The sequence below is a fragment of the Contarinia nasturtii genome, unplaced genomic scaffold (genome assembly GCF_009176525.2).
Source record: "Contarinia nasturtii isolate CC-2019 unplaced genomic scaffold, AAFC_CNas_1.1 Cnas_scaffold_695, whole genome shotgun sequence".
NCBI classification, from domain to species: Eukaryota; Metazoa; Arthropoda; class Insecta; order Diptera; family Cecidomyiidae; genus Contarinia; species Contarinia nasturtii.
In genome coordinates this window covers 4742419-4768230 of record NW_022198046.1, presented here as the reverse complement: position 1 = coordinate 4768230, position 25812 = coordinate 4742419, and the positions used below count along the sequence as shown (strand labels likewise).

The following is a 25812-nucleotide window of genomic DNA, read 5'->3' as shown; positions in this document are numbered from 1 at the left end:
TTTGAAGTATCTCTTTTCGCTTTGGTCGTACATTCTTTTTGTGTGAACATTCCATTTTCCGCATAATGGTGAAAAATTAAAGCTGCGAATATTTTGAGTGGTCGCATTGAAAGCGTGTAATTTTTTTCTCTCTCTATTCTTTCTCTTTTTCGCTCTCGCTCGTTTAAGTTTTTGCCTTTCACATAAAACACAACACTTTTGCCTACAAAACGTTGCTTTTACGATAACGTACAAATTGTTCAAATAAACGAACTGCAGATTCGCCTTTTTTCACCAAGCGACCATAGTTTTTATATCAATTATGTATTACTTGTGTTAATGCGAGAAAATGTATGGTATATGCATGTATGGATATGGGTAAGGGTATGCTTTTGTGGTGATCGTTACGAAGTAAAACAGAAGAAGAGAAATTGAGTGCCGCATAAATATACGTGAGGACTATTGCATAAATAGTTCATTGCACTGTTTGAACGTATATGTGTTTTTATACCAATGTAATTGTTTTGGAAAGACGAAAGTCATAGCTTAAGCCATCGCGGCGGCTGAGGCTGAGCAAAAGCCAAATATTTGCTTGGTGCTGCTTATACGACTACTGAATTAATGATGAAGGAATTCGTCAGTGCAGATGGGCCTACTCTGTATGCACTCGAGTTATTTGCTACACTATTTTTTTTGTTGTTATTATTGTTGCATCGAGCGTATGCAATTCTATTCAGTGGCCAAAGTCATAAATGCGCATTGTTTCGATACTCTTACAATCTAATGAAAAAAGCTTTTGCCTTTTGTTTCGAGTGAAAAAAGGGCAAAAGAGAAAAAGGAAGAAGGGAGCAAAAAAACCAACAGGCACCAAATGTTTACAATACAAATATTTTGTTCATACAGAATAAATTATGAAAGTTTGAGCTTATCTGCAACGAAAACAATGTGAATATTTTTCGAACTGTACAATGAAAAAATAATCAACAACAAAAAATAAACATAACATTTATCTGATGACTTCCAACAGTTTACATTTGCTTTCATCGTATGTGTGCATAGTTAAATATACATAGTGCTACATGCCAATCTGGGGCGTCCACTTTTGTATTTCATCATAAACCATAACTGAACTAAAAAAATGTGTCTCGAGTGAAAGGATGAGGGATTGTTTCATGGTTTTTGCTTATTTATTACTGTATATGTGCTTTGTTCTCTATTTTTATTTGCAAAATTTCAAGTACTTTTGTCCACCAGGGTGTTATTGTTTGTATTTAAACAAATTGTCGAAAATTTTATCCGAAAAACTGAGTAGCAGTTTATTATGACCATTGACCACACACAATTTTGTTGCAGAAGAGAAAAAATAATCTAAAATACCAAATGTATTTATTTTTAATTCTATTGTTATGTTCAAGCAACTGCACTCCAAAATGTATACTACAGTATTGAAGCGGTTTTATATCATTCATTGTTGAAATTGTCTGAATCTTCAATCCATAAAGCACTGATAACATCAAAAAGAAATCATATCCCTTTCCTATAAGAACTAATTTGAGAAAGTGAGACACACGTATGTGAAGTACTGAGTAGATATAATTGTATTTGAAATACTGACCATTTGAATGAACATGTAGAAGATTTTTTGTTGGTTTGACAATGCTGTATATTTTAGCATATGTATTAGGGTGTATCGATAATTGAAGAAATGCTCAGCATCAAAAAATTCGCGAGGTACGTCCAATTTTCAATGGAAATCATTCAAACTTTCGGAATATTATAATTCAGTGATAAAAATGACAAGGGCTAAGTTCCCATCATTCCGATATCATATATGGCTCCCATTTTGCTATTTTATCTTTGCATGAAAGGTGTATCGAAAATTAATTTTATCGCAAAACTAACATCAGATTCGGTTTTCTCATGTAAAAAAACCTCCAGCGTTTTGACCATGCAGTGGAACCAACTTGAGTTTATGTAACAGAATAGACGCGAGCGCTCTCAGTTCCAAAGGGCACATCAATGCAATTTAACAATTCCAATCTAAACTAAAGAGCGCGCCAAATTTAAAATTTAGTGTTATTTCCACTGCAAGGTTTTGACTGAAATTAGACTTCTTTGAACCGTCACCAAAATGGATCTATGATTAAAACTACTAAGTTTCTCCTGAATTCTGAACAATATTACACTTCTTCTATTATTGATACACCCTATAATACCAATTTGCTATACGTTTATTAAGATAAGTTATGCATTTAATGAGTATCCCTAGTGAGAAGCATTGATACGTAAAAATGAAAGAAAAATCCATATACCGGAGTAATCATCGAAAATTTTTAAATCAATTTCAATCGCATACACAATTTGTCCCAGCAATCGTGCAAGTTTTTCTGTTTTTGTTTTCAGTAATAACATGGAATCGTTTTCATGCTTCAATGAACGATAGTACAAAGAATATTTTTGAACCAAGTTTCAAATGTATAAATCTCGATGACAATTTTAGATTGGACTTCGTCTGCAGTTGTTATTATAATAATGAACGATTTGCGGTTTACCTTATGCTTTCCACTCAGCAATTATTCATAACAACATCATTGTTACAACTGCCGTCATTATTATCGTTCAACAATAGAAAATAACATTTCAGGAAGAATTGCTCCATTGAATGGAGACCATTCTGTCGACACAGTCGGGACATTTTTAATCAAATGAAATTCTCTCTTTTCATGTTTTTCATTTCAAATTTTTACTCTCAAACTTATTTTGAATGTAAAAATACAAATGATTTGCGCGATGCATACTTAAATTGGAATTTCATAGTCAATTTTTCTTTTTATTAAAGAACGTAAAATTGCTGATGACTTTTCACGCAATAAACACATTGAACACAGAGAATGCTCAGCGATTTAAAAAGATATCTGCAAATTTTTCAAATGTTTTGACTGTTGCTTGCGTTGATTTCAATTTATGAACACATTTTGAGGGTTGATTGTATATTTATTCAAAACAAACGCATTGTCAAGTCAACGAAATTTGTTAAGTAACATCATGAACACAGTAGCAACAATAATGCAAATCTACTTCACAATTGAACAAAAAAAAAAAAATGAAAGATGTATTAGGGTAAATGTAGCGTAATTTTTTATGTTCAGCCAACATGTAGAATTATGAAAAAAACTCATCAAATGTGAATATACGACGTGAAAAGAGAACAATTGTAGCTAACAATGAATGGAGAAAGATAAACTTTCTACTTGTATGTATGCCAATATTGTAGGCATGTCAAAAAAATGTGGCAATAAAATTCCTGCCTTTCTGTCTTGTGTAATTGTTTCAATTGTTCTCTTTTACATATTATTCTTTTCATTCGAATGAGTTGAGTGATAACAATGGCAGAGAAAAATGACACATTTGCACATAAAATTAATTCTATGCATGCATGTTCATTTCAGTTGAATATGAAACTCATAAGTGCGCAATATAAAAATGTGAAAAGAAATTCGAACGTAAAATTGCTTGCATATTTCACTTTATTTCATACTCGAAATTTCGTCGTAGAATTGAGAGTCTCTAACTCCAATAATGTCATGCCAATTTTATATTTAAAAAAAACTTCAATTTTCCACAGTTATTTTGATTGAATGAAACATTTTTGTTGAAAATTAGAAATGTTGAAAAAATGTTGAAAAATATGAAAATTCCCAATGATACAAACAGAAATATGATACAACAGAGTAATACAGGTGTATTATGTACACATTTTTAATATAATTTGAATCTCAACCTCTACTATGTTTGAATAAATGCGCTGCAATCTTGTGATATGAAAATTGCTTACGATTACATTATCATTCACGTCCATGTATTTCACAAAGAAAACCATTTTCGTCATTGATAAAAAAATAAGCGAAAAATGACTCAACCTCTTATTTTGCTATCACCGAGCAATTATCTAAATATTCTGACTTAAAAGTTCGCAAGTCCACTTAATCTAGATATGAAATGATGCGAACAAGAAAGCGAAAATCAAAGGAGAGAGAGCGATAGAAAGAGAGAGTTTGAGCGCATGCAAGAAAGAGAGACGAAGGCACATTGCAATATAATGATATCTGTCTGTATATACGATGTAAATATACATATCTTGATGATCCCTATTCAAAGTTGGCATATGATTTTGTGGGGGGGAGTCTTTAGCAAATGTGGTGCAAATACGAAATGGTTTTGTTGTCTCTCCAACTCTTATTTTCTCTCCCTGTCTCAATTTCATTTCTGCTATCGCTCAATGCCACAGACCGTATTTGGTAACTGGAATTTTTTTTTTCTGCCACTGATATGAGTTGTGTTCGCCCGAGACGCAACGTTCGCATATAATAAAAGAATCAGATTAGCTCATTCGAAGTAGAAATTTATGTGGATTCGATTTTATTCGATTCTCCCACTTGTCTTCTTATTATTCGAAGCCAATATCATATTCTCTCCATCGATGAACCGTCTCATTGTTTATTATTATCACAACAACTTTTCCGCCTTTTTACATTTTCGTCTATTATTATCGTATTGTTTGCAAGTTGTTTGCTAATCGAGTCATACAAAACCATAAGCTTATAATATCGTAACAATGCTATCATCGGGCGGCAGCAAGCGAAAAGGAGAAAGAGAGAATAAAAGAACATCCGAAATGATTCTCATTTCGTTATGTTCGGGGCGCAGTAAGCAAAGAATATTAATCCAAATTTATTTCGATGGAAGAATGAATTGTTCTTTTAATAAAATAATCGAGCAAAAATGAAAATGAAAATAAAATTACCGTGAATAATAATGATATTTTTTTGGCATATACTGTGGCATTTAATAAGAAATGTACATTTCTCGAGCATTATTATCATTATAATGAACAGAGAAGATGTAGCAAAAAAAAACGAAAGACCGAATGAATTGTTGTGGAAAGAATTGGAAAGATAGAGGCAAAAGTAGATGAACGCAATTCGGTGTAACGTTGCTATTTGTAGCAAGATCGTTGCCAATGTAATTCGTTGGTATTTTCATTTGTTCGTGTGTTGGTAATTGAAGCGAACCAATTTATTGCACAAATTAAGAGCATCGAGACAAAATAATTGACTACTATAGTTCGAGTTTGATGGCGCCGTGATAACGAACAAAATGCCAAAGTCCGCAACGCAATTCTTATTCCAACAAAATTGAGATCCAGTTGTCAGATGAAAATGAAGAAAATCGTAATGCCTCGCATTCACATTCCGAACAAATATAATGAAGTGAAAAATATCATAAAACCGCACTCATCAAATGGAAAATATTTGAGCGAAAGTGTGTTTCACTCGATACCATAATATACAAGGAAGAAACCCTTTATTTATCTGAGTGGCTTCAACCACCCATCAAATTTTTCGCTTAAGTAAAAGAATTATTACCAAATTACGAGTTAACAATGCATTCAAATAAAATAACGGTACGATTTTAAAATCGCAATTCATTGTTAAAACTCAAGCAAGTAATAAATTTGGATGTATTTTGTATGGTTATGATCGAAATTGAAGGGAATTGGTCTCAATTGGGGCTTAAGATGAGTGCAGAACTTCTACCATTGTTCAATCTATTTTTGGTCTATATTTTTTGTGCACATAAAATACATTCGATTGGTATCGGAACAATTTTTTCGGTTCTTTCGAAAATCCATTCAATATTTCATTTATTCGTATCAATAAAATGCATCAATTCCTACAAAAAGATCCAATTTAGTTGAACATATTCCATATCTACCTCTCATTCTCTTGCTCATCATATATACAAAATATCGATGCGCAAACATAATTCATTTTATCGTTATAGGTTCAAGTTGATATAAATGCGATTTTTTTTTCTGTTCGTTTCAGTTCCAGTGAAATCATTCAATTATTCCAATGTGTATCTCACAAACATTGTGTATTGCCACTCAGTTCGCTGAAGCACACTGTCAAAATGAAACTAACAAATTAACTTGATATTATTAACGAAAAATAAAATTTATTATTTAATTAAAAAGATAAGAAAGTGTATTTTCCCGAATGGAATTGTAGTTTGTATGTTCGGATCCCTGACTCAATTTTTTTCTTCTCTCTCTCTCTCTCTCTCTCTCTCTCTCTCTCTCCGCGCTCCTATCGTGATATGGCTGTTGTTGATGCCGTTATTTCTTGTTTTCATTTCGCTCATTGTCTGTTCCACAGAGAGAACATATTCGGTACGGATACATAGTATGTATCATAGCGAATACACTCTTACAGTACATTATGTTGTAAAATAGACATGTTGGAGCCGATAAAATAGCAAATGTCAAAGATAGAATCTTTGCTTGTCTTTCTTCCATTTCAGCATTGGCAAAAATGTTTAGTTTGGTTATTGTTGTTGCATTGTCAACGCTTTTTATGTACGCTCTACATTCGAAAATACGCTGAATGTCTATTGCAATTTTACTAATATTATTACCTCCGTATAATTTTGCTTTCCTCGTGAATGCACCAATGTTTCTACCATGTTTATGTCATTCGGTGTACGCTGTACTTTGTGCTTAATTTTCAACATTCTCGCTTGGCTTCACTACTTTCTCTCTTTCTTGCTTTTCCTCTTTCCCCGCTGTTATCTACCTCTATTTTGCACTCTTGATTGTCCCCTCTCTGAAATGTTTGAATGAAAAACACATCGCGAAATGAAGGAACAGAAAATGTCTGTCAAAAATGGGTCTAATGAAATTGTTACAAAACAAACAACTCAATAAGTTACGAGAGAAACTAGGCGGTATCATATTCTGGACGAAACCGACAATAAAGATCGAAAGAGAATTCACAATTTTGTTTGCAACTTTGTCGTTCTCTGTTTGCATTGCATCATTTTTGTTAAACTGATTTCTGCTGCAAACGCAATGCAGGTTTGCTATTAAATTTCCACTTTTGGTTGCGTTAACTGATTTAAGATAAATAATTTGCGAAAAATAATTTCATTTTTGGCTATAAAATTATGTTTGTTATTCAATGATTTCAGGTAATTCCAAGGGAATTTGCAAACGACAAATGTTTCGGTGTTTCAGCAAATTTCAAAACTGGTATCTCACCTGATCACAGATAAACATTTTGTTCATTTGTTTAACATGGCAACGGTATCTGTTGTCGGTATGTTGGTGATGTGTTTTCTTTTGTTTACGCTTCAACCACTGACACATAGAGCCAATTTTTTTTATCAGTCGCTTATCTATATCTCCATTTCAGGGCTCTTACAATCGGATCGTATGTATGTAAATGGCAGTAATCCTTATTGTGAAATGGATGGTTTTTCTGTGTATGTGTCTTTTTTCTTCTTCATTGTTTGCATTGGAAATGTTTGAAGATATTGAACATTTGTTTGGATTGTTTCGGCCGGATATATGTTGGTGAGCTATTCAGATGTCAGGATATCATGGCATCCACATCAATTTGGGGGTGAAGTGTTCGTTTACCTGGACAAAGAATAATCGTAAGTTGTCTTGTTTGGTGAATTTAACCGATGCACATGACGAAGGATAATGAAATTACGTGAATGTTTGTTGCTTTGTACGGATGAAAAAACATTGATTTAGCAGTTTTTCTTTCTTCTGCTTCACAGAACACTGCTTGTGTTTGAATGTAAAGGAAATGTATTTGTTATATCACATGTTAGACAGTTTTTTTGCCTTCACTTCACATGTGCTTTCATTTTTCATGTGCCTTCGGTTGGATTATAAATTATATATGCATTCGTTGTGACGGTGTCTACATAATTTGATGACTTCACCAGATTGAAGCTGAAATGAGGAAATTCGTTTTTATTGCATCGTAGAACAAGGCAATGATGGAAGAAACCAATTTTTAAGATAATCGCAATGAAAATGCAATCACTTGCCAACGATCGTTTCTCGTTTCGCCTTCTTCTTCTGGTTTTGGTTGTGATAAATCTCTGTAAACAAAATACTAATTTCCTTAAAGTGAGAATGTAATCAGGGAAAGCGCGCGAAACCACTGGATGGTTTTTTTTCGTCTTCTTCAGAAATATGGGCAAATTGTCAATCTTTCTGGATTTTTTTGCGGGGAAAAAATGCTGCACGTCGTGGCGATTAACTGAAAAATTGGTTGTGCCGTTGTCATTGTCGGTGTGGGTCTGTGAAACAACCAATATTGTTAAATTACATTTTGTGCGACAGCTGCTTGGCGCCCTTGCATTCGCCATCGAAGCAGTGGCAAAAGCGAACAAACAAGCGACACACTCAGAAGCAAAAATAAATATATTACCAACCATCTTATAACATCATCAAGATCCATTTCGTCGTTTATCAAAGATACAATCTTTTATTTATTTAACCGCATTCGGCGTGCGCGTGTTCGTTGTGTATGCACAAAATTCAATGCATATGTTTTTGTTGTTGAGGTTGTTGTTGTTGTTGTGCGGGGGACGAATGCGAAACGGCGGCAACAACGCATCTCATTGGCACAATATAAGCATTGTACGCCAAAAAATGACCAACAGCAACCAACAGTACTTAAAAAGCAAATTGCAAAATGTTGTCTGCTACAATTCGACTACGTACGTATATATGCTCTATCTATTTTTGTCGCCGTTTTCTTCGTTGGTTTCTTTTATCGCATTTTCTTCTCACCAACCACTTCTTATTTTAAGCAGCATCATTCTCTCGCATCTCGATGAATACACAATTTTCAGAACGTTGTGTGCGTCTGTGTGCGTTTTTTCCTTTTGCCTCGCGCGCACTGATTTTTTTCGGTATGATTTTCTGGTTTTCCATCACCCAACAATGTGCAAAAATGGTAACGCCTCTTGGCCACATAAGTTATTGCTACGTCCAAGAAAAACGATATTCGAGCCAAAATCGCAAACGAAACGAAGCAAGCACCGAAAATGGTAAAAAGAAAATACTAAAAGTAACAAAAAAGGCGAACGAAAAACAAGTGTTACGAATTTGTTTCCGTTTTCGACTGGAAAATGCTACTCAACTCAATGATGCCAGTGGTATGTATACTTTCTCTCTTTTCTGCGTCTATCAACGCGATGCTTTTTCATACACACACACACACGATCTCGTTTTAGTTTCTTTGCATCTATTCGCTATGCATAATATTGTTACACTAAGTTTTGGGGTCAATTGAAGCGGAAATTGAAGGCAAAAGGGAAGCAATGGAAAATGATTTTTTTTCCACTGCCTTTGCTCACTTGTGAAAATTGTGAGAACATTTTTTTACTCTTGCGCACGAACTAAAATGCGGTGCCAATGATTTTTTTTCGTCTATCGTTGATTGCTTTTCGATTATATTAATATTAAAATAAGAATGATTGCCACCTTTTTATACGCTCGCCGAATCCGATTTATTCCCTCATCTAATTCAAATGCCAACACTTTCAATGTTTAAGACATACACACACGTTGATTCGTTTGCCATTTGATCAACACACATATACAGTTTTTACTCTTTTGGTATCGATAAATCCAAACCAAAATCCTAACCACTTTAAAATGTGCTTGAAACTTACTCAAAACCAATAAACGTTCCAATATTCATTTAACACTCAATTTGGCACGAAAATTCAACATATGTGCGAATTTAACTTCGTTAGAAAATCATATTCCGAAGGGACCAAAATCCAACAAAATTTACAATTTCTGATATATGATTGAAAATAATTTTGTTACCATGTACATTTTTCAAGAAAAGAAAACCCACAGAATTTTGTGTTTTGTTTGAGTTGATAGAACTGAGGAAAATTTGGTTAACCATTTCTACGTAGCTCTAGTACATTAAAATGTAAACAAATCGCATTGTTCACATATTTTGTTTGTCTTTCGTCATTCAAATATTTAGCTTTCAAACTAAACAATTTTATGTTGTTTTGGTTTTTACACTGGCCGGTGACCACATTTTCAAAAATAATATTTTTAAAAATCCAACAATAACCACAACCACATCAAATAGACTATAACTGTTGGCTCAAGTCAACAAACGAATGAAAATTCATGCTTGATGAAATCAAATTTGGAAAATAATGATGGCATTGATGCTGGAATGTCATGCACTCGAAAATATCAACAAAATGTGCCTTTCAAAATTGTTCAATATTATTAGCCATTGTTCGAAATTTCATATTGCTATGACAAATGAAGGCAGAATCAGAATGCGGTTTTACATGAAAATAATAATGCTGCAACATATGTGTGCCAAAACAATTTGCGGCTGTAATTATCGTGACATACAACAACTACATTATGCAATTGTATGATTTGTCCGCATCAATTAGCTACTATTTATCCGCATACTTGGACGATGTAAAACTTGTGGCCATACTTGCACATTATCAATAGAAGTCGTTACCTCGAGCCATCAACGTAACAGAGCCTATACATGTCACAGTAGAAAATTCAGTACGTCTTTCTATTAACAAAGGAAGAAGCGTAATTTGTGAATTACAAAGTATATATGAGGTATGTAAAATAAATTACAAAAATGAGTGATTGAATTGTTTGGGTTCATTTTCCATAATTCAGTACAAACATGTGTTTTGAGTATTCCAATTGAATCGCAACCAAATTCATTTCATATTCATCACATTTTCTCACTCATCAATGCACACTAATTAATAACTTTGTTAAAATGATAATAACAACAAACTCCATTGTTTTCTCATCTCTCAATCAATTTACTCTAAATTAATTCAACCAAAAATGATGAAATTTTTCCATCGCAAACAATACACTCCATTTGTTCAATTTCGATGCATTTAATTCATAAATTGAATGATTTTTCACGAACTTCAAATTGATATGGGGTATTTGTGAAGCAATTCACATTATTATTCACAAAATATTTTGTACATATTATCAATTTATTAGAATTAATCGTTTTGAATGAAAGAGTAAATGCATGAGCATGTCGAAAAATTCATTCAAAGAAATTTTGTTCGCTTCATTTCATTCAAATCCTTTTCATTTCATCCGAATGTAAACAACAAATTTTATTGTTCAAAAATTCTATGGTAACATTATAAAATAACTGTTTAATTGAATTCAAGCAAAAAAAAAGTAGCTCTTAAACCATTTTCAATCAAAAACATGAGTGTGCATTCTAAAAACGATATTTTATTCAACTGCTCAAAAAAAAATATGAAAAATGGCATCCGGTGTATACGGTGTTCCGATCATGTGCTTAAATCAGTTGAATGTATAAATCATTTTGAAATGACATTGTACATTTTTTTTAGTGAATCGTTCAAACACCACTAGCTCTTACCTTTTGAAATAGAGTATGGACTACTTAAATAGCCGCGGACTGTATCGTTCATAATAAATGTGTTACACCATTGGCATGAATGTTTGCAATCGAATAAAAAAAATATGGGTTTTTTAGTTCGTACACAAAAACGCGTTGTTGACGTTGACATAAACTGATTGAAACAAAGTCTGTTCACTCTATGACTGACATTAAATGCAAAATTCAAAAGTGGAAAGTTTTTTTTCTGGGCCGACGAATCTCATGACTTCATTATAATTTATTCAATGTTGCGTTGTTGGAGAAAGGAAAAAAAAATAGTTAAATTGTTTGAGTGTCTGTATGAGCAAATGTGAATATTTCAAACCATTGATTTTTTTTCTCTGTCGCCGAGTTCGAACGTCAATCATGTTCTAAATTCTGTTGATGACATTCATTCACATTTCAACAGTAGGAAAAATATTATGGAACATATATATACACAATGCACATGATATGTCTACAGATTGCCTACCTGTCGTTCAACTAACAGCGTTCAATTAGTTGCAATCACACCGTGTTGCATTCAACCGACTCGAATTGATAACTGAATATTTTGCGAGATTTTTGTTTGTGTTTCTGTCGTGTTTCGACAAAGAACTGAAGACCACTGTCACTGATGTGACAAACGAAATTCGATGGAAAAAAGCGAGCATACACAACAATATCAAACTTGCATTGGATGAAGTTTGACAAAGGCTTTATGTGGAATACATAATGAAAAACACACTTTGTTCATTACCATCATTCATTCATTCATTTCGGGTTGGGATGAACCCTGTTTTTGCAAAATTTAAAAATTCATGCAACTGCTGTCAGAGCGTCAAAGTTAGCAAGTTGCAAACCAACAGTATTATTCATTGCAATGCAAAAACTCTGCAAAAACTCACGGCAAAGAATGTAGCCATCAAAAAACACTGTTTGACCTACAGTTATCATTATTGCCGCCTTTTCATAGTGAATTATGGATATGCATAACGTCAAACATTGATTTATTGCGAATAATATCTTTTCTAAATTTAAGCGAAATGTTTATACAACATGGAACAATTTATTATGACAGAAATTCGAAAAATCGCTCGCAAAGAGAGTTATTTGACCGCGAAAGAGGACAACGAACAAAGAAGCCGTAATATCTGAAAATTCCAAGAGAAAAACAGATATAGTGCCGTTGTTTGTCTATTTTTGTGACTCATTCTTTGTGACGAATTAAATCAGGCTTTAAGATTCAGTGGCCTTTAGTGAGTATGAAAAGCGCGTGTACGTGTTTTTCGCGGGATTACAGAAAGTGAGAAATTTGTTTGAACGTTAGTATACGCATTTTTCACCGAACAAAGTTTGATTTATCACAAAAAGAAAAATTTTTTCAGCGAGTAGGTGCTTTTTTCTGAAATATGTACAACGAATACGACTCCGAAAACAACATCAAAATGAAGGCTAAAAAACGAACCGCATCAATATGTTTTTTTTTGCTTAACGTAGGCCAAATGAGTGAATGATTAAAATATTGCCAAGAGTCTCTGGCTAAAATATTAAGAATGAAATCACACGCGTTGGAGAATAAAACTGAGTTAGAAGAGTTTTCGTTGATATCAACAACTAGTGAATATCACAACATGTGTATAGAACGTCTATTTTCGCATTCAATTCACATACACCGAAAAATAGTGGAAATCGTAAACATTCTATGCATAAAAATAGACATATGCCGCTCGGAATATGATGAAGAATAAAAAAATGAGACAAATTTCAGCGCAAACGATTTGCTCACAACGAACTTGATATTTACAGTGTTCTGACTCATTGTTTATCAATCGGATGAGTGTAATCATAGGTTTGGATTCGAAACTTTTCATCTCTTCTATCGTATATATAAAATCATGAAAGTGGTCTTTTAAATGATATTCGAGCTATAATGTCTAAATTTGATTGCCACGGTGAATAGCCACTTCATTTGATTGAATCAATCAAAAGAAACAGATGTGTTTTTGAATGCTACATTTACTCAGAAATGCTTCGAAACGAGAAAAAAAAACTTGCACATAAAATGTGTGGATTAGTCAAATCTATACTTATCGACACCGATTTTCAAATGATTGAATTTTCAAAATCGTTGCTTTAGTCTCACTTGACATCAACTTCTCCATAAGAACACCGAGGAGAAAACTGTGTGTTTCTGTTTACGAAATAATTTAAACGCCTTTTCGATGTGTGCTTATTTTTAAATCAAAATTTCCGAACTGTTTTAATGATTACTACAAATCTTATAAATAGATATGGGAGTGGGCCAAAGTATTCTCAATTTTTTTTTTTAATAACGTTTTTGTTTATTTTTTCACGAATGCCGCTCGAGCTGTAAGAGTGTGATTCCATGTAGATATGAAAATATTGGATTCATAAGATGAGAGCATATCGCTTGTGTATGTAAAAGCTAAAGAAAAAACTGCGATGAACATCGCACTTCTGTTAATGGATGTGACTTTCTGAATGAGTTATAACTTATCGTTTAAACGTATGACATAGTATTTGGTTCATTTCTTTCTCTCCGCTTTTTATTTTCTTTTTTTCATTTTGTTATTGGCTATCCTTTACTTTTCAATCAAAATTTATATTGAAGCCAAATCTCATACATAGTTCATGGGCGACGTGATTTTTATCTGAAATATATTTGTGAATAGCTCAGGTAGTTCAGTGTGTCAAGTTGAACTGAGCAGAAGCGATCGACTTGGATATTATTGAAATTGTGAAACAAATAAAATGTAATAAACAAGTGAAAAAAACGCAAAAATTCCTGAACTGAACCATAAAATTGCACTGAAAAAACAGTTACATTGCTTAATCACTTAACAAATGCTCAAATTTATTGATTTAAACCAAAAAAAAAATTGGGTTTGAAACGAACATTTATTTAATTGTCTTTCAGATATTTTGTGAATATTGAGTGTCCAGTGTAGTGTTAGTTTTTATGTGAATTTTGTGTGTGTTTTTGGTGCCAATGCATTTTTTCTTGTATTTGTTTTGTATGTGTATTGATATTATTTCTCGAGCCAAATCAATTTTTCGACAAACAGTCGTTCAGTTGGATGATTGGTTCAGTGTGTCGCACCGCATAGACTCTCGCTAATTTGATTAAACGTTTATCATTTTATTCGCTTTTTTTGTTCATTAATTTATGCAATTGCTTTAATTAGTTTAAATCAACAATTTTGAGACAAGCCTGAGTGAATTTAATTTTGTGATTTTATATTTTGTGTAAAAAATATTTTGTTGAGAGTCAAAAACAATAATTGTTTCTTACTTTTTTACAAACTCAAGTGAGCTGATGACTTTGAATCAATATAAGTAAATTGCATCCGAAAAAAAAACAAACAAATTCCATTGAGAATAGAAAACGAAGTAAAATGGTTAGTGTGTTTGTGTATCCTTATTTCATCGGTTTCTATCAAAGAAAAGAAAATTTTAATTTAAAAACGTGTATGTTCACTGAATTTAATATTGATATTAAATATTGAACAGGCTTCTCCAGCGGGTAAAGTACCAGCAGCACCGAAAACCGAGTCTGTTGTTAAAAAGAGCCCATTTGGTGCCACATTGGTACCTGGCGGCTCAGTTAATCGTCGCGGATCATTGCTTCCACCAGAAGAGCCAGCACGACGACCAAGTTTGCTAATTAGCGATGTTAGTACTACATTTTTTTATTATTATTTAGTTGATCTTGAAGGATGAATTTTTAAACATAATATATGAGGAATTTAGTCATTGATAAACAACAAAAAAATATTTAAATTTTCTCATTTCGCGTAAATAATTTTAATTGTGAATGTCCTTTGCAAGCAAGGAAAAACCTAAAAATAGTACCGTGACTAATAATTTATGAGTATGTTTTAAACAAAATAGAGCAGAAGAGATGCTGATACATTTAAATGAACAAATTAGTAGTATGTTGATATGTTTCATTGAGAAAGAAGTAAAAAAAGATCGAAACGATTTGATCAAATCGATTAAAATTGACGTTTGATCTTAGCTTTGGTTTCCATTGATTTGGTGCATTTTCCGTTCACACAACTCGGGCTCGATGTGTACGTTTTCCAATTCTAACATCTTAAGAGATCACTTGGTAGATCTTGTGTATGTTACAACGATTTTGAATATTTCTATATTCTTCTATTTTTAAAACAAAAATGTTGACACAATCGCAGCCATAATATTCACATTCGTGTGGCTTTATTATTTGTTTTGAAATAGATTCAGCTCAATAGTTTCACACATTCAACACACACAGAGTTGGATTTCATATCAGCTCATATATATTATACGTATTGGTGTCATTTTTTGACTCATCCTCATGTTTTGATTAAAATTTCATTTTATTCTATTTTTGCGACTGAACAAACAAATGTTTTTTTTATTTGCATTATACTTTGTCGAATCAAATTGGAATGAATTTTCAAAATATACATGAGTCATCATGATATGTCAACATTTTGTTCTCATAAATTGGTGATACAAAATTAAATAATTTTTGTTTTTTTAAATTTATGGACATCTTCAATTTTTGCACTTTAAACATCGTGATTTTACAAAAAACAAAAACAAAAACAAAAATTGGCTATGATGTATGAAAACATAAATCAAACCAAATGCGAATATTTCTGCACACAAATAAAATCGTTGAATGTCCAAACACCAATAGAAAAAACCACGTCCCGGAGAAGTGCTCGAAGATAAAAAGGTATGAAATTCCATTAACTGTGCCAATTTAAATGAAAATATGCAATGAATTCTGAAATTACAGGGGCGTAAAGCATCAATCAGCGTAAAGGATCTTGATATTAATCAAAAATCAACACCACTGCGTGACCTTGGCGATGTAGGGCCACCGCAAATCGTTGATATGTATGAAAGTTATTCAGCTGTTGAAGGTTCGAATTTTATTTTATTTCAACATTTGTCTATTTATCAAAAAAAAAAAAAGCTGTATTGTCTGTCACACATAAGTGAAAACATATTTTTATTTATTTAGATGAAACTGGATATATCAGTGTTCAAGTTAAAGGTACACCGGCACCAACATTCAAATTCTACAAAGGTGTAGCCGAACTGTTGGAAGGTGTTCGCTATAAATTCGTCACCGATGGTGAAACCAATACAATTACTCTTTGTATGCGCAAAGTCAAACCACACGACGAGGGCAAATACAAAATTGTGATTTCAAACTCACATGGCAAAATTTCGGACGAAACGCAAATGTATGTGTCAAAAGCAGGTTGTGTGGACTTCCGTGCGTTGTTGAGAAAGAGCAAGTACGCCAAATGGGGACGGGATAAGGGTGATCCAAATTGGGGAGATTTGAAAGGAGTTGAAAAGGTAGCATTTCCAACTTTACTGAAGATTTGCAGCATTAAATTTGGATTTGAACGATTTTTTTTTTTGTTCATGTTTTACACAGCAACAAGATCAATTTTTGAGTCCGCTACAGGATAAAAAGGCGAAAGAAGGAAAAGACAAGAAGGTTGAGTTTGAGGCCAAGTTCTCGAAACAAAATGCGAGACCAAAATGGTTCTGTCGTAAAAACGTATGTATAAATTAGAAAATGAGATTGTCATTGAGTCACAAAAATTTGATTCGAAATCTTTTCCACTGATGCAGGAACTGTTCATGGGCGTGAAATACAAATTCAGAAATGACGGTGATACATATCAATTGGCTATTTTGAATCCAAAATTGGAAGATTCAGCAAAATATACAATAGACATTGGTGGCGTAACATCATCGGCGACATTGACTGTCGAACCGCCAGATCCATCGTATAAATTCATCAAACCATTAAATAAGAAGTACGATGGTTTTACTAAACACGAATTGATCTTGGAATGTACAGTTAGCGATCCAATTGCCATTGTTTCATGGTATAAAGGTGATAAGAAATTGTCCAGCGACGATAAGTATTTTATCGACAAAGATTTGGCCGGTGTTTGCACATTGAAAATCAAAAGTTGCGATTTGAATGACACTGGAGATTTTAGATGCCAACTTGAACGTCAGCCCGATAAAACTGATACTAAAGTTAAAGTGGTTGGTAAGTAAAATAAAATTGGATTGATGCATTTTTTTGGGAATTATGAAGTATAAAATTATTGTTTTTTTTTTGTAGAATATCCGTACAAGTTCGTTAAATTACTCAGGTCACAGCAGAACGTTGAAAAGGACACTGTTACATTGGCGTGTGAGTTGGATGATCCTCTTGGTGAAGTGAAATGGTTAAAAGATGGTAAAGAGATCAAACCGGACACAAAAGGCGTTCAAATCGTTAAAGATGGTCGCAAACGCAAACTTATTATCAAAGACGCAAAAGTAGCGGATGCTGGTCAATACTCTTGCGTTAGTAACGCTGATAAGACAGAAGCCGAGCTTGTGGTCAACAAACAAAATAAATTTAACAAACCACTCAAGGATACTGTGGCAGTTGAACGCGAAAAATGTGTGCTAGAAGTCGATTTAGAGGATCCAACTGCGCCAGTAGAATGGAAACTCAATGGCAAGCCTATTAAGCCAAGCGATCGTGTCGAAATCAAGAATTTGGGCGGTGGCAAACATCAATTGGTTTTCAATAACTTGAAAATGGCTGATGCCGGCGAAATTTCAGCTGTATCAGGAAAATTGAGCTCATCATGTAAATTGACTGTTGAAAAAGGTGAAAGTAAACCAAAAATTAATGCACCAAATGAATTCGAAGGACCAATCAATGCACCAATTGTTCTTGAGGTGCCATTCAAAAGTAAGTATTTTGTATAACGTCATTTTTATTTAAAATCACAATATGATACGATTTACTCATTTTATTTTATTAATTTGTTAATAGTTGACGGCAAAAAACAAACACCTATCGAAGGTGTGTTGCTTAAAGATGGAAAACCATTGCCATCAAAAGATGTTGAGGTACAAGTTAAAGATGATAAAGTCATTTTTAAGATCAAGAAACCCACACGCGATCAATCGGGTGCATATCAAATCAAATTGTCGAACGGTCAAGGTGAGGATGTGAAAGATGTGAAAATCACAATGCAGGACGTTCCAAATGCACCACAAGATGTAAATGTTCGTGACGTTTTTGAAAAATCATGCATTATTGACTGGAAACCGCCAAAGGACAATGGTGGCACTCCACTTCAAAAGTACATCATTGAACGACAAGATATTTCGAAGAAGGGCTGGGAAAGTGTTGGTGAAGTGCCATCCGATAAACCAACCACATTTAAAGTCGATGACCTTACACCAAAGAAAACATACAAATTCCGTATTCGTGCTGTTAACAAAGTCGGTCCAAGTGAACCGGCTGAATTTAAGAATAGTGTCCTAGCCAAAAATCCATGGGATGAACCAGGCAAACCAAAGAGTGTTGAGGTTACTGATTGGGATAAAGATCATGCTGACCTCAAATGGGCTAAACCAGATAATGATGGCGGTGCTGAAATTAGTGAGTATGAAATTGAAGTGAAAGATAAACTCAGCAAAGATTGGGTTAAAAAGAAGCGTGTACCAGCTTCAAAAACCTCAACAACTGTTGATGATCTAAAAGAAGGTCAACAATATGAGTTCCGTGTGCGAGCCGTTAACAAAGCTGGCCCTGGTGAACCCAGTGATGCAACCAAACCAATTGTTGCCAAGTGCCGTTTCGTTAAACCATTCATTACTGGTGATCAATTGAAAACAATCATCATTAAAAAGGGTCAACAATTTAAATACGACATTCGTTATGGTGGTGAACCCGAACCAGAAGTAAAATGGGAAAAAGATGGCAAGGTGCTTGCGTCTGATGGTGATCGTTTTAAGATCGAAAAACCAGGTCAAAAAACTATTTTGACTGTTAACAAATGTGTTCGTAGTGATTCTGGTAAATACAAGCTCATTTTGACAAATAGCAGTGGAACGATTGATTCGGTTGGTGAGGTTGTTGTACTCGACAAGCCATCTCCACCAAAAGGACCACTGGTGCCAGAAGAAATTCGTGCCAAACATATCAAAGTCAAGTGGCAAAAACCAGAAGATAACGGTGGTACCGAACTTACTGGATATGTTTTGGAGAAAATGGACATGGATAATGGAAAATGGGTTCCAGCTGGTGAATGCGGACCGAATGACGAAACATTCACATTCAAAGATCTTACGCCAAAGAAGAAATATAAGTTACGTGTTCGTGCTAAAAACAAGGAAGGCCTATCAGACCCATTGGAAACAACTGAAGCCATCCTCGCCAAGAATCCATATGACGAACCAGGAAAACCAAAGAATGTTGAGGTTACTGATTGGGATAAAGATCATGCTGACCTCAAATGGACTAAACCAGAAAATGATGGTGGGGCTGAAATTACTGAGTACGAAATTGAAATCAAAGATAAACTCAGCAAAGACTGGGTTAAAAAGAAGCGAGTACCAGCTTCTGAGGCATCGACAACTGTTGATGGTCTAAAAGAAGGTCAACAATATGAGTTCCGTGTGCGAGCCATTAACAAAGCTGGCCCTGGTGAACCCAGTGATGCAACCAAACCAATTGTTGCTAAATGCCGTTTTGTTAAACCATTCATTACTGGTGATCAATTGAAAACAATCATCATTAAAAAGGGCCAACAATTCAAGTACGACATTCGTTATGGTGGTGAACCCGAACCAGAAGTCAAATGGGAAAAAGACGGAAAGGTACTCGCATCCGACAACGATCGTATTAAAATCGAAAAACCAGGACAAAAAACTATTTTGACTGTTAGCAAATGTGTTCGTAGTGATTCTGGTAAATACAAGCTCGTTTTGACAAACAGCAGTGGAACAGTTGAATCAGTGGGCGAGGTTATTGTACTCGACAAGCCATCTCCACCAAAAGGACCACTTGTGCCCGAAGAAGTTCGTGCTAAACATATCAAAGTCAAGTGGCAAAAACCAGAAGATGACGGTGGCTGCGAACTTACTGGATATGTTTTGGAGAAAATGGACATGGATAATGGAAAATGGGTTCCAGCTGGTGAATGCGGACCGAATGACGAAACATTCACATTCAAAGGTCTTACACCAAAGAAGAAATATAAGTTACGTGTTCGTGCTAAAAACAAGGAAGGCCTATCAGACCCATTGGAAACAACTGACGCCATCCTTGCTAAGAATCCATTTGATGAACCAAGCAAACCTGGTAAACCTGAGGTCGTAGATTATGACAATCTCAGTGCTACATTAAAATGGACCAAACCGGAAAAAGATGGCGGTAGACCAATTACTCATTACACTATTGAAATGAAGAGCAAAACTGGTGATTGGGTTGAAGTCTTGAAAACAGTAGACGATAAATGTACCGCTGTTGTTGATGGACTTAAGGAAGGTATGAAATATCAATTCCGGGTGAAAGCGCACAATGAAGGTGGCCCATCAGAAGCATCTGAAGCATGCCGTGAACATACCTGCAAATATAAGGACTGTGAGTACAGAGATTTTTTATTATTTAAACTTAAGTCCAAAAAAATCATATGATTGTGATAATCAAGGCTAATCAAAGTATTTATTAATAGGGCCTTTTGAGGCAAATTATCCATTTCGAATTCAAAAGTCGCCCCGTCTAAGGGGGTACAGTTTTCAGATTTTCGATCCTAGGTGCTAGTAGGTCACGTCTGTTGACTCTTAAAATCACGTATATTATATTTCTGGAGATCGCTTTCTTTTTAACAGTATTTCAAATACCAATGTATTGAATATATCGAGAGGAGAGTATGTTTTTATTCAGCCATTACTCAGCTATAAGTGCTGAATAACATACTCTTTCATCGATTTATTCAATAGATATGATAATCATATTGGTGGCATTTAAAAAAAAAATGTTTGATTCCTCAACGCAATTTGCGAATCTTCGCCCTATATTTTTCAAACTTTTCGAAGTACCAGATGAACTAAGACTTTTTGGTCTGACACTGCATTCACCGTGTCAATTCAGTTTCTGAAAAAATCATATTTTATTGTCTTTCGTTTTATTCAACCCACACCTAAGTATGTAAGTTTGTTGTAATCTTTGGTGTTATTAGGAATTGCATGTAAATAGTTTGGTATCTTTGTCGTCATTACGAGAAAAAAAACTCTCTTTAGACTAGTTTATGAATCCATTCACTTTTAGTTTGGTATTTGCATTTTTGGTCCATTGTTTATGACCTTCATCCTTTTGACACTTATAACTTGTAGTAATTCTTTTAACCTGGTGTGCATTTATGTTGTCTGCACATTTGTGATAACAATGAGCTTTCTGCACATTCATTTACATGCATAATTTTCTCATGTTCATGACGTTTAATCACACATGTTGCTGTGGTGGTTTTCCTATTTGACCACAGCCCCCTTACACGATTTTTTTCATATTTTACCCGGGGTCATTTTTTATGGAGATCTAAACATTCTTTTGATTTATACTTAGGTTTTTGGGTTTATTGTTGTTTCAAGAAATCCCTTGAAATGGTTTACCATGCCCATTGACAAAAAATTCCCATTTTTGTTCATATGGACCATATGATATGGTCTACTTTACTATGGCAGACATACAATTTGTCTCGTTCTCTAAGTTCTAAGCTCTGACTTTCTATTGCATAAAGTAACTGCTTTCATAAATTTCATTTTAAATTAATATTTAAAAAAAAAATGAAATTATGAAGGTATATATAACTCATAATGTGTGTTTAACCTTCTCGTGCTTCGTGCTCATAATCTAAACATACTACAGTCAACAAAATATAATCAATACAGTGTGATTTAAAATCAAATGCAATAAAAAAACGAAATAAAAATAGTAAGTAATGAATAAACAATCTTGATTTCGCTTATCGTTGTTGTAATACCATTTGTATACATTAGTAAGCGTTGTAATGCTCAAGAATTCACATTTGTATGACTATAGTCGCATGACATATCCAAATCTATCTCAAGCTTAGAAATATCTGTATGCGACGACCATCCTGTGACTATGTTATATAAGAAACTATTTATTTAGAAAATACTCTTAAATAACAGCGCCATCGATGCTTATGACGGTCCGTTTTGAAACTAGTGTCATATCTAGTGTGTACTATATTTATGAATTCAATGCGAAGCAACAGAGTATCAGTGTTGTGTCGCCGTATACGGATATATCTATCGCTAGATGTTGACTGCATAGATATATCGTCGGCTGCAGCCAAGCAAATGTGAATGCTTGGTAATGGCACAAAAATTTATGTGTTTAAATTCTTCAGATACTGAGGCAATTTTGGAATATCATTTTCACACATATTTCGATGTAAATGATCCGGCACAAGTTGCTCACGCAATCGAATTACGAAATGAAATAATAGCAAATTGTGTGGCAAAAAAAATCATTGCTATTCCACTGCACTATCACTATGATCCGGATAATCCAGTATTGGAGCGTATGTAAATCAAAATGTTTCAATTATTTTGAATATTGGAAAAAACGTATTTAAAGTCATTTCATTTTGTTTATTTGATGGAAAAATTAGATAACAATGACACTACCGGTTTGAATATGCAGCCAATTGGACCACATCCTATCGGTTCATTCGAAACTTGGGTACCCGTGGAATATTTTGCTAAATTGTATGGATGGTTTTTGCTGAAGCGTAGCCGGTTAACTATCTTTATTCATCCATTGACAAAGCAAGAATTAGTTGATCATACGGATAGAAAAGTTTTCATGGGAAAAACGTACACTTTGAAAACAAATACGCTAAGAGAAATAGTTCCGAGCTTTAAATCTCAATATGAATATCTTAAATTAGGCTACGCCAAGCCTAAAAAAATAAAGGGGAAAAACCTAGGGGTTGGTTCCTAATGTGCACTAATCCTTTCTATTCTTTCTGGTAAAACACGTAGAATTGACATGACGCACCAGTTCTCTATCTAATATGTATAATTTCTTTTTCGTTTGGAGTGAGTATGTAGAAAACATCAAATATTTCTTAACATTACATATATATTTTAGCTAATCCTTTCTAGTTTTCTTTATAATTGAGTTTGTGTCTAACCCCAATTGAAAAACATTATCAAATTATTACTCATATTGTAAATTATGAAGTGGAAAATAAATAAAACACTCTATTTAGACATTGGATAAAATTTGAATAAAATTTATATCAACACCAAAAATGTTGCTACACAATTGAAAAATAGTCATAAACGAATGCACATAATTGAACGATTCAATAAAATAAACATCTATTTTTGTCAGGTATCAGAGGTGGTCAATAATTTTTGTCAAAAACTATTGCAAACTGATATCATTCTTTTTGTATACATTGGAGCGTCATTTTGTACAAGCCTCATCCAGAGAAGTTTTTTTTTATTTTGATTTGATGAGAGAATTGTTTGACTTTTGGCAATGTTCATTTGTCGCAAATATGAACATTTTCGACTTTTATACCATTTCTTTCACCATATTTTTATTTTCGCTAAAAAGTCCCAAAGTATTCAAATAAATACTTTGATTAGCCCTGTTATTTTGATTTTTGATATCCGTTTGTGTAACTGACCGCACTATACGAAAAACAACAATGTAGCGCTACTAGCGCCACTACGGTTGTCTACGGAGTTCTTGTTAGCGGTGTCCACATACCGGCACAGAATTCCATGCGCGGTCCTATTTCATTCGAATTCTATTGAAAACATGGAATGTTGAGTGTTTTAAAAGAGTTACCGTCGTGGCGCTGTAGTTTTACAGTTTCAACATTATTTCGGCAGGTAACTGACTCTATTTCTATTTTTTGTGGAATATTTTTATATAGTGAAACCACTCATCGATCGAAATACATTCAAGTCAGTTACAATCAAGGCTGGTCGCACACACAATTGGTCTGTCAATGTTTCTGGTGAACCTGTACCAGAAATGTTTTGGAGTTGGCAAGATAATGATCCAGACGATGATACAGAATATATCATCGAAGATAAGGATTATCACACCGATTTCACGATTACCAACGTTCAACGTAGCGATATGGGAAAATATACACTTAAAGCCACCAATCGCAGTGGAAGTGACGAGGAAACTGTCGAGTTAATTGTGTTGGCACCGCCAACAACTCCAAATGGACCGTTAGAAGCGACCAATATTTTTAATAAGGGATGTCAACTCAAGTGGAAGAAACCGGACGACGACGGTGGTGCTCCGATTAGACAATACAAAATTGAAAAATTGGATACTAAATGCCCGATACCCGACAAATGGTTGCCTGTTGGTAAAGTTTCTGTCGGTGGAAGTGCAAAGGATGTTTTAGAATTTAACGTCACCGGCTTAAACCCAGGTTTTGAATACAAATTCCGCGTAACGGCTGTCAATGATGAAGGAGAATCCAAGCCATTGCTCACTGATCTTCCAATTAAGACGCCAGCCAAGGCAGGTGCTGAAATAGCTGTTGCTACACATGAAAAGAAAGGTAATCTTTTTTCTTAATTTTAATTGAATTTCTTCAGAAAAATGAGTAGTCCACAAGAAGCTTAAAGAACGTTAAAAATATTATCATTCTACTATGAAAATTATTCTAAAAATATTTTTTATTTTGATATAGATGGTAGTTCCGTATCAGGAGGTTCTTCCAAAACAACGACTACGACAATGACGGAGAAAACCAAGATAAATGATGGAGGAACCATACGTACACAAACCGTTACAACTACAAGGCATGTCACTCGTGTAAAAGGAAAGGCGGAAACCACTGAGTCGTACGAAGAGTACGAGGTGGAGTCGTAAGATAATCAATCCAGTTTTCACAAAGCCGCTAGTCAATGTACCCATATGATCAACTACTATCAAATTATGTACATTTTTGCAAATAATTTCGGCATAGCTCAGTAGCAATCGACAAAAAGTCCAAAGAACACTAGAAAAAAAACTGTGAAATGTTTGTGCCTTCTTTATATATTTTGCTTAACAATTTTTTTTTTACTTTTGTGTGGGCAAATTGCCAAACAGCTAAAGAATAAATAAAACACCTGTAAGATATAAATACCATTGTTTTTGTTAATATTTTTCCTTTTCACACAATTTTCACTTTCAACACTTCCAAAACATGACGAAAATGATTAGAGAATTTCTATTTTTAACTCTCTTTTTTTAATTTTTTATGGGATAATTCCGCGCAGTGAAACCTCGCATTGATCGAAAAACATTCAAAACGATTACAATCAAGGCTGACCATACACACACATGGTCTGTGGAGGTTGCTGGTGAACCAGTACCAGAAACGGTGTGGAGTCGGAGTGACGGTAAACCACTCACTTCATCTGATCATATCAAGATCGAAAACAAGGAATATCACACCAATTTCTCAATTATTAACGTTCAACGTAAAGATACTGGCAAATATAAGCTAAAAGCGATAAATCGCAATGGAAGCGATGAAGAAATCGTTGAGTTGATTGTGTTGGCACCGCCAAGTCCACCCAAGGGACCGTTAGAAGTAAGCGATGTTCATGATAAGGGATGCAAACTCAAGTGGAAGAGACCAGAAGA

At 34.1% G+C, this 25812-nt stretch overlaps 1 protein-coding gene across 5 annotated transcripts; it reads left to right on the top strand.

Annotated features, from left to right (window-relative positions):
* The first annotated feature begins 13839 nt into the window (after positions 1–13839).
* Positions 13840–25306, top strand: LOC116340627 (twitchin-like). Of its 5 annotated transcripts, XM_031767220.1 has the most exons (13): positions 13859–14047; positions 14604–14692; positions 14805–14966; positions 15982–16020; positions 16084–16210; positions 16312–16655; positions 16738–16863; positions 16938–17367; positions 17443–18066; positions 18151–19121; positions 20016–20751; positions 24089–24736; positions 24869–25306. In XM_031767220.1, the coding sequence occupies exons 2-13, from the start codon at positions 14690–14692 to the stop codon at positions 25048–25050; spliced, it is 4392 nt and encodes a 1463-aa protein (XP_031623080.1). In that variant the 5' UTR covers positions 13859–14047; positions 14604–14689; the 3' UTR covers positions 25051–25306. The 5 variants fall into 5 exon arrangements, with proteins under 5 accessions (XP_031623079.1, XP_031623080.1, XP_031623076.1 ...); XM_031767219.1 differs by lacking the exons at positions 24089–24736; positions 24869–25306 and adding exons at positions 22544–22717; positions 22808–23329 and having other exon boundaries at positions 13840–14047; positions 18151–20751; XM_031767216.1 differs by having other exon boundaries at positions 13861–14047; positions 18151–20751.
* The last annotated feature ends 506 nt before the right edge of the window (positions 25307–25812 follow it).

Coding starts and splice junctions, on each gene's coding strand:
- LOC116340627 (XM_031767216.1), top strand. Junction 16,021..16,083: donor AAGTGCTCGAAGATAAAAAG/GTATGAAATTCC, acceptor CTGAAATTACAG/GGGCGTAAAGCATCAATCAG. Junction 16,656..16,737: donor ATTTGAAAGGAGTTGAAAAG/GTAGCATTTCCA, acceptor TGTTTTACACAG/CAACAAGATCAATTTTTGAG.